Source organism: Carassius carassius, chromosome 19, assembly GCF_963082965.1.
Source record: "Carassius carassius chromosome 19, fCarCar2.1, whole genome shotgun sequence".
In the NCBI taxonomy this organism is placed as follows: domain Eukaryota; kingdom Metazoa; phylum Chordata; class Actinopteri; order Cypriniformes; family Cyprinidae; genus Carassius; species Carassius carassius.
The window spans coordinates 33395330-33407829 of NC_081773.1; the positions used below are offsets into that span (position 1 = coordinate 33395330).

A 12500-nucleotide genomic window follows, 5' to 3' on the forward strand; every position below is an offset into this window, starting at 1 on the left:
AGAAGCAAACATGACTTGATCTAAAGTTTAATTCTGGAAGTGCATCTGTTGATTTCAGGTGGTAAATGAATGGCTAACAGCAGACCTTTCCCCTCCTCGTCGACGGCGTTCCTCCCCAGAATCTCTTCGCTGGTTTCCTTGCGGCAGCAGAGCTTGAAGAACTCGGTCAGGAACTCACCTGAGGATCCAGACATCATCACAAACATGCAGCTTTCAGTGATAGTGCTGTGTTTGTGTTCTCGTCTGCTCTTACCCAGCAAACACTGGGGATTGTCTGCTTTCCGAACGCGAACCGACCAGTGAGGAGCCTGAAGAGGATCCAGATCACTGAAAAACCACAATCAGACACAACATCCTCCAGCGTTAAACATGCTGAGAGCCGTCGTGAACACTGCAGAACATGCTGTTCTTCCTCAGTATTGCTGTCTTGTTATCCAGTACAAATATATAAACCTTAAACCATTTCATGGAGAAACAAAAGAACATCAGATATTAAGTCTTGTTTTAAATGCATCAATATGAAACGAGTAAGTAATATCTGCCAATGAGGTTTTATAGAGAATCACTTTGAATCAAGTGTGTCTGACTCAAATCTGTAGTAATAAATAAGTCTGCTAAATTGGAACAACTCATTTTGTGCTTAATGCACTTTAATCGTGCAGCTATAGTGCTTTCTTCCAACTACACATATACTTAAGTTTATCTGACTGTGCTGAAGTGGAACTACTGTGAGTATACTTCAGGTACACTTTAAGTATTTTGCATTGAGAGACCGATGTTATTCTCAGTCCCACTGATGTATTGTTTAGCTGATATTATCGGCCGATATGAATCTGTCGTCAATATATCGGTATCGCCAAATTTCTTTTTTTACAGAATGTATGTATAACGCAGATTAAATGCTTTTGAATGGGGTAATTACTTAGTTTGTCCAGTAGAGCACGCTCCATTGTTTGCTACTGGTGACCCAGTTCAGTGTAGAGATGCAATTCTATTGTATTTTGTGTCCGGTGTAGGACAGAACACATTATAATCAGTGATGATGTCTACACTGCAAGCAGTAAACTGATGCCTCGGTCTATTTATGATGATTTTCTCCATTCTGCTTTATCATGTTCTGTTGTGGTGCCGACTGCAAGACGATTTAAATACAGATGTTCTGCATGTTCATTTGATTACCAGACCATACACAACAGAGTTTCTGAAAGAATAGGATTCATTTTTTATTAGTTATTCATTTTATGTTTACATTTGGAAAAGATGTTCTTCCTGCACAAACCTGCCACTGTTGGTTTGGCAATAGCTTACTTGTGCTACACAGTTTCCTTAATTCAAGTTATATATATTTTGTTCTATTTGTGTTATTTATAATAAGTGAAGTAAAGTTTTCTGTTAAGTGCACTGATTTCAGACTCATTTTGAATAATAATTTATTGTTAAATACTCTGTGTTTGCTCACCACATTAGAGTTATCATTGCAAAATATATATATATATATATATATATATATATATATATATATATGTATATATATGTATATATATGTGTATATATATATATATATATATGTGTATATTCCGTTATTGTAGGCTATATTGTATTCTATATACAGTACCAGTTAAAATTTTGGACATACGAATGGGAAGTGTGTCCAAATCTTTGACTATACTGTACTATAAGATAGCCTACACGTAAAGAATATCGGCCGATATATCAGTATCTGACTTTCTTTAATATCGGCATCGGCCCCCAAAAAACCCATATCGTTCAGGCTCTAATTCAAAGATCGTACAATCCTCATCAATGCTGACATTGAAACACATTTCAGGATTAATATTAAGAAATATGCACTGTGCACAAGCAGCACTCCAAATAAAGTTTAATTATAATTTTTATATCAGTAATCGATGTGACACTGAATATGTTAACAGGTTTGAGATATACTTAGTTTTAAATTAATGTATGACTTTTTTTACTAGGGTGATGCATTCATACATTTATAACGATAAAGGCTGAAGTGTTTTGTTTGTTTTTTGCAGTATAACCAAAAGCTAAATGAAGAGTGTGATTACTGCTTCAGCAAAGCTGTTGAATCACATCAGTGTGAGTGAGAGCCGCTCACTGTTTGCTCGAGAACACTTCAAATCACTCCAGAAAGCTCTCGCTCTCCTTCAGAAGGAGCTGACGATCAGCACAAGCTCACACGCCAGGAAACAGCAGCGAGTGTTAATGTGGCGAGCAGCTCTAAAAGCACTAAAAGGCGTCAAATAATGCAGCGATGCGCTCCTCTGCGGAGCTGTGAAGAACCATGAAGGGTGACAGGTCCCTCGGGAGCTGACGAAACATGGATCTCGCGCTTCATGCATATTCATGAATTACTCCGTCTTATAAAAAAGCCATTAGAGCGCCGGTCTATTTTCATCATCCGAGGAGAACAAAATGTCTCTTTTACAACAGTGCAGTGTGTGTGTGTGTGTGTGTGTGTTTTGTGAGCTCACGAGTAAACATCGTTATCCACCACGATTCCCTCCGTCAGGTTCGGCCAGGTGGTTGCCAGATGAAGTTCACTGAAAGAGCAGAGAAAGAGATATAATTCACATTAACCAGTCTCCAAGAAGTGAAGATCTGAGAGGATTATTCATGTGTGTTTTTGTGAGCTGAACGAGACTCTTTAATCACTCCGGTTGCACTATTTTAAGATCAAGTGGTAACTAGTCTTACTTTCCAGATTAGGGTTAGACCAATTTACCTTCTTTTGAAACTAAATTGACAAATTTAAAACCAGTCTTGAAGGAAAAAAGACTATTTTAAGACTAGTCTAAGCAGTTTATGCAATCAGCCCCTGATTTCTGTCAGAAACAATATTCAAACTGCAGCTTTCATCGAGTCTAAATTCAGGTCAGACGATCAGTCAGAAGTTATTAAAGTGTGTATCTGTAGAGCTTCAGACAGGAAGTGATGTCATTGTGATGTCAGCAGGCCGCAGACATTTCTATATGGCAGAATCTCAGAGTAATGATTCACTCTACTGTAACCTGACCTTTACTGGAATGCTATAATAATAATATACACTCAGGTCCATATATACAGCCTGGTTCTCATAAGATTTCATTGTTTTCAACCTCAGCATTTGTTTCCAGGTTTAGCACTGCTGACTGAAGAGCGTCAGTGAAAGAAATGTCACAGTTTTGCATTGTGCTTTGAAAACAATAGTGGGTAGGGTTGCCTAGATTTATATTTTAAATTTGAATAGAAATCTTATACAGTACAGTTTGTAGATCTAATGGTAATTGTGCATTAACAGCTATCATCCGTACGCAAATGCGCTGTCAGAACTTATTTATACAGCGCATCTCTTATTTTGGTCTCGCACGTGGACCTTATGTGCACCCCTGCATATACACAGTATTCGGACACAGGTCCAATTTCTATTATTTTAGCTGCTGACTAAAACATATTCAAGTTACAGTTATATAAAAAAAAAATGGGTTTGGAACAACAACAGGGAGAGCAAATGACGACAACAAGCTCATTTTGGTGTGACCTGTCCCTTTAAAGTCTGAAGCGGTCTTATTTTAGCATAATCAAGATCCTTTAATAGTTTTTATTAATATTCTGATATATTTTTTAAGTTTCTCTTTAATTTTTTATTAAAGTTTATTAATTTTGTTGTGCCTTTTTTCTGTCAGATTTAGTAGTTTTATTTTTTTTTTGTATATGTCAATACAGTTTTTATAAATTTTTTATTTGATTTATTTTAGTAGATGGAGTTAAAGTTTATTTTACTTCAGGTAAATGTAATTTCTGAGGATTAATTGCCGGCGTGACCTTCACCTGATGGGATCTTCACACGCTCCGAAGGGAAGTTTTCCGAACTCCACGCCGCCCACCTCTCCAGCGAGGAGCGCATCGAAGTCTGAAACAACACAGCCTTCCTGTGATATTAACTCTGACTTTCATTCATGATAAAAGTAATATAGAAGTTAATCAACTCAGGATATTCGTGGAATATTATGATCTGCCTGTGTCAACAGCTTCTTAATACAGAGGTAAACAGTCAGAGCGGAGAATGCGCTGAGGAGCGAGATATTGACAGAGATGTTCTGATCCGCACACACGGATCCATGGAAACAGAGAGAGATTCACTAGTGTATCAAATAAAACCTGCACACTCGCCGCGAAACAGGCCAGATCACCAAAGAACCACAGTAATAATGCGATGAATGGCAGGACATAAAGAGGAAACGGGAAACAGCCGGCACAGTGACTCCGAAACAGATTTGGGACACTGGAGCACAAAACCAGTCATAAGGGTCAATTTTTCGAAAAATAAGCTTTTTAAATAATCTGAGAGGCTGAACAAATAAGCCTATGTTAGGAAGACAATATTTGAGATACAACTATTTGAAAATCTGGAATCTGAGGGAGCAAAATAATCTAAATATTGAGAAAATCATCTTTAAAGTTGTTCAAATGAAGTTCTTAGCAATGCATTTTACTAATAAAAAATTAAGTTTTGATATATTTACTCTAGAAAATTTACAAAGTATCTTCATGGAACATGATCTTTACTTAATATCCTAATAATTTTTGGCATAAAAGAGAAATTAATAATTTCGACCCACACAATGTATTGTTGTCTATTTCTACAAATATATCTGTGTTACTGATGACTGCAGGCTGAGAATTTGAGACCTTTTTAAGACCAGACAAAGAAGATAAACTGGAGGAAACACGATACATTCATGATCTCTAATGTCTAAGTCTGAGTGTCTTACGTTTAAGATGGGTTTAACTGGATGGGTTTGTCACCATTTAAAAGGTGCAGTTTAATCTTTGATTCTGTTAATTGTGATGATTTTGGTTCACATTTAACAAAAACCCACCAATTCACGATCTCAACAAATTAGAATATGATGACATGCCAATCAGCTAATCAACTCAAAACACCTGCAAAAGTTTCCTGAGCCTCTAAAATGGTCTCTCAGTTTGGTTCACTAGGCTACACAATCATGGAGAAGACTGCTGATCTGACAGTTGTTAAGACAATCATTGACACCCTTCACAAGGAGGGTAAGACACAAACATTCAGTTCCGAAGAAGCTGGCGGTTCACAGAGTGCTGTATCCAAGCATGTTAACAGAAAGTTGACTGGAAGGAAAAAGTGTGGAAGAAAAAGATGCACAACCAACCGAGAGAATCAGAGCCTTATGAGGATTGTCAAGCAAAATTGATTCAAGAATCTGAGTGAACTTCACAAAGAATGGAGTGAGGCTGGGGTCAAGGCATCAAGAGCACCACACACAGAAGTGTCAAGAGATTTACTGAACCACACACAACGTCAGAGGAGTCTTACCTGGGCTAAGAGAAGAAGAACTGGACTGTTGCCCAGTGGTCCAAAGCCCTCTTTTCAGATAAGAGAAAGTTTTGGGGTTCATTTGGAAACCAAGGTCCTAGAGTCTAGAGGAAGGGTGGAGAAGCTCATAGCCCAAGTTGCTTGAAGTCCAGTGTTAAGTTTCCACAGTCTGTGATGGTTTGGGGTGCAATGTCATCTGCTGGTGTTGGTCCATTGTGTTTTTTGAAATCCAAAGTCACTGCACCCATTTACCAAGACATTTTGGAGCACTCCATGCTTCCTTCTGCTGACCAGCTTTTTGAAGATGCTGATTTCATTTTCCAGCAGGATCTGGCACCTGCCCACACTGCCAAAAAACACCAAAAGTTGGTTAAATGACCATGGTGTTGGTCACCAGACCTGAACCCCAGAGAGACTCTATGGGCTATTGTCAAGAGGAAGATGAGAAACAAGAGACCAAACAATGCAGAGGAACTGAAGGCCACTGTCAAAGAAACCTGGGCTTCCAGACCACCTCAGCAGTGCCACAAACTGATCATCTCCATGCCACGCCAAATTAAGGCAGTAATTAAAGTAAAAGGAGTTCCTACCAAGTATTGTTGCCATCAGTTCATAGCAGTGAATGAAGAGGTATCATATTGATCACAAGTGCAGTATGGAGTACCTCAAGGCTCAGTACTAGGGCCGCTACTCTTCACGCTTTATATGTTACCCTTGGGAGATATCATCTGGAAACATGTTAGCTTTCACTGTTATGCTGATGATACTCAGCTCTATATTTCTTTGCGGCCCGGTGAAACACACCAATTTGAAAAACTAATGGAATGCATAGTCGATATAAAAAACTGGATGACGAGTAATTTCTTACTGCTAAATTCTGAAAAAACAGAGGTGTTAATTATAGGACCTAAAAACTCTGCATGTAATAACCTAGAACACTGTCTAAGACTTGATGGTTGCTCTGTCAATTCTTCGTCATCAGTTAGGAACCTAGGTGTGCTATTTGATAGCAATCTTTCCTTAGAAAGAGCTCCTCACAGACTGACTGTGATGTATCAAAACAGCTACAGGATTCAGCACCCAGGGATTACTTTCTGGAAAACAGCCAGGGAAGCCAGAACAACATATCACAGCCACCGGAAACACCAGAGACACAGCCCATCTCACCAGACACATTATCACTTTCTCCAGCATCTCCACTTCTGTGCTTCTCATAGAAAATGGAGGAATTGGTGTATTCTGGTACTAAACTCTCTCACTCATTTGCTGCAAGCCCGCAGATATCACAAAAAAAACGGCAGGCCCCAAAACCACCAACACCTGTGGTCCCTGCTCCTGCGAGAGCTCTTCGACCACTGCCACAACTCCAGGGCCCAAACCCTCTATCTGCTGAAGGTGAACCAAAAACAACTGATAGCAGCTCTCAGTGATATGTGTTGGGTCCCCGCTATAATAACAGCAACATTCACAAATGCCTACAGAACAAGCGGGAACCCAGTGTGCCTGTAGCTTTCTCTATTTCAGTTTTATCACGTGATAGAAAGTCTAAGGCCATTTCAAGCCGAAGGGCAAACTCATCTAATCTGCGGCCTATTATGCATCAAACTAAAATTGATGTAAAGACACAAAGCACAGCCATCAAGTTAGCATCTTTAAACATTCGCTCACTAAACAATAAATCATTTCTAATCAATGACTTTATAACCACAAACAATCTGGAATTTATGTTTCTAAACGAAACATGGCTTGAAGACAGCTGCAATGCAACAGTCCTTAATGAAGCAGACCCTCCTAACTTCACTTACATGAGTGTCTGCAGGACTGTTAGGAGAGGTGGGGGTGTAGCTGCTATATTTAAAGATGTCTATCAATGCAAGAAAGTGTCATTTGGTCAGTACTTGTCTTTTGAATATCTAGGGATTGTGCTGAAAGGTGCTCCACGCATTCTGTTTTTTTATTATTTACAGGCCTCCAAAATACTCTCCAGCCTTTGTTGAAGAGGTCACAGAAATGTTATCAATGATTTCCTCAGAGTTTGACTGTTTTGCTATTGCAGGGGATTTTAATATTCACATAGATAATTCACATTTCATCCATTATTATTAAGGACATAGCACTATCTGATCATTTCTGTATTTTCTTTGAAATTTTGTTGTCTGCTACAACTGAATCTAGATCGGTCTCTGTCAGAAGGAGATGTATTAACGAGAACACAAGTGTACTATTTATGGAGGCTATATCTTTAACACCAAGCATTTCTGCAGACTCTGTTGATACTCTCCTTGATTCATTCAACTCAAACGTTAAGAATGTTATTGATTATATTGCTCCAATAATAATCAGAAAGAAAACAAACAGACAGAAATCAGTTTGGAGAAGATCAACAGCAGTTCAGACTATGAAAAGACAATGCAGAAAAGCAGAGCGGATGTGGCGGAAGACAAAACTTGAAATTCACTATAGCATCTACAAAGACAGCCTTCATGCTTTTAATGTGAAACTAGCCACAGATAGACAGAATTTCTTCTCAAACCTTATTAACAGTAACTTAAATAACACTCGTACTCTTTTTGCCACTGTTGAGAGACTGACAAACCCCCCAAGTCAGATTCCCAGTGAAATGCTCTCAGACAGCAAATGCAATGAGTTTGCATCCTTCTTTTCTGAGAAGATCATCAATATCAGGAAGGCGATTAGCACATCCTCAAGTAATGCAGAGGTCAGACAGATTCGGCCACAATATCAAAAAGATACTATGTCGATTTTTGAAGCAATTGATAGCAAAATTCTGGAAGACATAGTGCAGCACCTAAAATCATCAACCTGCTATCTTGACACACTTCCCACATCTTTTTTCAAAAATGTGTTTAACTGCTTAGAAGCAGATCTTTTAGAAGTGGTGAACGCCTCACTTCTTTCTGGGACATTACCAAACTCCTTAAAAAATGCAGTTGTTACGCCCCTCCTGAAAAAGAGCAATCTTGATAACACCATTTTGAGCAATTTTAGACCAATATCTAATCTTCCTTTTATAGGTAAAATTATAGAAAAGGTAGTTTTTAATCAGCTGAACAAATACTTACACTCAAATGGATACCTGGACAATTTTCAATCTGGTTTTCGACCGCATCACAGCACAGAGACAGCACTCATTAAGATAATAAATGATATTCGCTTAAATTGTGACTCTGGCAAAATATCGGTGCTGGTATTGCTAGATCTCAGTGCTGCGTTTGACACTGTCGATCATAACATACTACTAGAGAGACTGGAAAACTGGGTCGGGCTTTCTGGGATGGTACTCAAATGGTTCAGGTCATACTTAGAAGGGAGAGGTTATTATGTGAGTCTAGGAGAGCATAAGTCTAAGTGGACGTCCATGACATGCAGAGTCCCACAAGGGTCAATTCTTGCACCGCTCTTGTTTAGCCTGTATATGCTTCCCCTAAGTCAAATAATGAGAAAGAACCAAATTGCCTATCACAGCTGTGCTGATGATACCCAGATTTACCTAGCCTTATCTCCAAATGACTACCGCCCCATTGACTCCCTCTGCCAATGCATTGATGAAATTAATAGTTGGATGTGCCAGAACTTTCTTCAGTTAAACAAAAACTGAAGTCATTGCATTTGGAAACAAAGATGAAGTGTTCAAGGTGAATGCATACCTTAACTCTAGGGGTCAAACAACTAAAAATCAAGTCAGGAATCTTGGTGTGATTCTGGAGACAGACCTTAGTTTCAATAGTCATGTCAAAGCAGTAACTAAATCAGCATACTATCATTTAAAAAACATTGCATTAGATCTTTTGTTTCCAGCCAAGACTTGGACCGAAATATATAGCAGATATGTTCACTGAATATAAACCTAACAGAGCACTCAGATCATTAGGATCGAGTCAGTTAGAAATACCAAGGGTTCACACAAAACAAGGGGAGTCCTCCTTTAGTTACTATGCCGCCCGCAGTTGGAATCAGCTTCCAGAAGAGATCAGATGTGCTAAAACACTGGTGACATTTAAATCTAGACTTAAAACTCATCTGTTAGCTGTGCATTTATTGAATGAGCACTGTGCAATGTCCGAACTGATTGCAATATATATTTTCACTGTTTTTTTATTACATTTTATGTAAAATCATTTTCTTACTGTTTTAAATTCATTTTAAATAAGTACAGTTTTAATAATTTTAAAAGTTTTAAAATTGCTTGTTTTATTCTTGTTATTATTTTTCTTCATTACTATTTTACTTTCTTTTATGTAAAGCACTTTGAATTACCATTGTGTACGAAATGTGCTATATAAATAAACTTGCCTTGCCTTGCCTTGTCTTGCCTTGCCTAGAAAGCCACGTTTCTAGCATTTGTAAAACTGCATTTTTCCATCTAAAAAATATATCTAATTTACGGCCTATGCTCTCAATGTCAAATGCAGAAATGTTAATCCATGCATTTATGACCTCAAGGTTAGATTATTGTAATGCTTTATTGGGTGGTTGTTCTGCACGCTTAGTAAACAAACTACAGCTAGTCCAAAATGCAGCAGCAAGAGTTCTTACTAGAACCAGGAAGTATGACCATATTAGCCCGGTCCTGTCAACACTGCACTGGCTCCCTTATTGCTTATTACTTATAAAGCCCTGAATGGTTTTGCACCTCAGTATTTGAATGAGCTCCTTTGATGCGGGTGATGGACCGAGGCTCAGGCGGGTGATGGACCGAGGCTCAGGCGGGTGATGGACCGAGGCTCAGGCGGGTGATGGACCGAGGCTCAGGCGGGTGATGGACCGAGGCTCAGGCGAGTGCTGGACCGAGGCTCAGGCGAGTGCTGGACCGAGGCGGGTGATGGACCGAGGCTCAGGCGGGTGATGGACCGAGGCTCAGGCGGGTGATGGACCGAGGCTCAGGCGGGTGATGGACCGAGGCTCAGGCGGGTGATGGACCGAGGCTCAGGCGAGTGCTGGACCGAGGCTCAGGCGAGTGCTGGACCGAGGCTCAGGCGAGTGCTGGACCGAGGCTCAGGCGAGTGCTGGACCGAGGCTCAGGCGAGTGCTGGACCGAGGCTCAGGTGAGTGCTGGACCGAGGCTCAAGAGATTGATGGACCGAGGCTCAAGAGATTGATGGACCGAGGCTCAGGCGAGTGATGGACCGAGGCTCAAGAGAGTGATGGACCGAGGCTCAAGAGAGTGATGGACCGAGGCTCAGGCGAGTGATGGACCGAGGCTCAGGCGAGTGATGGACCGAGGCTCAGGCGAGTGATGGACCGAGGCTCAGGCGGGTGATGGACCGAGGCTCAGGCGGGTGATGGACCGAGGCTCAGGCGGGTGATGGACCGAGGCTCAGGCGGGTGATGGACCGAGGCTCAGGCGAGTGCTGGACCGAGGCTCAGGCGAGTGCTGGACCGAGGCTCAGGTGAGTGCTGGACCGAGGCTCAGGTGAGTGCTGGACCGAGGCTCAGGCGGGTGATGGACCGAGGCTCAAGAGAGTGATGGACCGAGGCTCAGGCGAGTGATGGACCGAGGCTCAAGAGATTGATGGACCGAGGCTCAGGCGAGTGATGGACCGAGGCTCAAGAGAGTGATGGACCGAGGCTCAGGCGGGTGATGGACCGAGGCTCAGGCGGATGATGGACCGAGGCTCAGGCGGGTGATGGACCGAGGCTCAGGCGGGTGATGGACCGAGGCTCAGGCGAGTGATGGACCGAGGCTCAGGCGAGTGATGGACCGAGGCTCAGGCGGGTGATGGACCGAGGCTCAGGCGGGTGATGGACCGAGGCTCAGGCGGGTGATGGACCGAGGCTCAGGCGGGTGATGGACCGAGGCTCAGGCGAGTGATGCATCGAGGCTCAGGCGAGTGCTGGACCGAGGCTCAGGCGAGTGCTGGACCGAAGCTCAGGTGAGTGCTGGACCGAGGCTCAGGTGAGTGCTGGACCGAGGCTCAGGTGAGTGATGGTCCGAGGCTCAGGCGAGTGATGGACCGAGGCTCAGGCGGGTGATGGACCGAGGCTCAGGCGGGTGATGGACCGAGGCTCAGGCGGGTGATGGACCGAGGCTCAGGCGGGTGATGGACCGAGGCTCAAGAGATTGATGGACCGAGGCTCAAGAGAGTGGTGGACCGAGGCTCAGGAGAGTGGTGGACCGAGGCTCAGGCGGGTGATGGACCGAGGCTCAAGAGATTGATGGACCGAGGCTCAAGAGAGTGGTGGACCGAGGCTCAGGTGAGTGGTGGACCGAGGCTCAGGTGAGTGCTGGACCGAGGCTCAGGTGAGTGCTGGACCGAGGCTCAGGTGAGTGGTGGACCGAGGCTCAGGTGAGTGGTGGACCGAGGCTCAGGTGAGTGCTGGACCGAGGCTCAGGTGAGTGATGGACCGAGGCTCAGGTGAGTGCTGGACCGAGGCTCAGGTGAGTGGTGGACCGAGGCTCAGGTGAGTGCTGGACCGAGGCTCAGGCGAGTGCTGGACCGAGGCTCAGGTGAGTGCTGGACCGAAGCTCAGGTGAGTGCTGGACCGAGGCTCAGGTGAGTGCTGGACCGAGGCTCAGGTGAGTGATGGTCCGAGGCTCAGGCGAGTGATGGACCGAGGCTCAGGCGGGTGATGGACCGAGGCTCAGGCGGGTGATGGACCGAGGCTCAGGCGGGTGATGGACCGAGGCTCAAGAGATTGATGGACCGAGGCTCAAGAGAGTGGTGGACCGAGGCTCAGGAGAGTGGTGGACCGAGGCTCAGGTGAGTGCTGGACCGAGGCTCAGGCGGGTGATGGACCGAGGCTTAGGCGGGTGATGGACCGAGGTTCAGGAGAGGGACTGAGTCTCTGAGGCTAAAGTGGGTGATGGATCGAGACCCAGGTGAGTGATTGACCAAGGCTCAGGTAAAGGAAACAGGAGAGTGATGGACTGAGGATCAGGTGGGGGACTGAGGCTCAGGTAAAGGAAACTGTAGACCAGGTGAGTGATGGACTGAGGCTCAGGTAAAGGAAACAGGTGAGTGATGGACTGAGGATCAGGTGGGGGACTGAGGCTCAGGTAAAGGAAACTGAGGATCTGGTGAGTAATGGACAGAGGCTGAGAATTATATTGAGGCAAGACGCACCTGGAGGCTGCTGTGGCCATGAGCACTGCTGCCCGTCCTGCAGGACGAAGGTGAAGCGG

The 12500-nt window shown here is 43.4% G+C and overlaps 1 protein-coding gene across 2 annotated transcripts in view; it reads right to left on the reverse strand.

Moving 5' to 3' along the window:
* Positions 1 to 12500, reverse strand: part of LOC132095612 (rab3 GTPase-activating protein catalytic subunit-like) — a 64666-nt gene that overhangs the window by 23849 nt on the left and 28317 nt on the right. For both annotated transcript variants that reach the window (XM_059500754.1, XM_059500753.1), the window contains exons 8-12: positions 12442 to 12500; positions 3835 to 3916; positions 2499 to 2567; positions 254 to 327; positions 86 to 178 (exon numbers count right to left, since the gene is read on the reverse strand). The exon at positions 12442 to 12500 is cut by the window's right edge and continues 41 nt beyond it. In XM_059500754.1, coding sequence (XP_059356737.1) covers positions 86 to 178; positions 254 to 327; positions 2499 to 2567; positions 3835 to 3916; positions 12442 to 12500 — 377 coding nt within the window. The remainder of the gene's footprint in view (positions 1 to 85; positions 179 to 253; positions 328 to 2498; positions 2568 to 3834; positions 3917 to 12441) is intronic.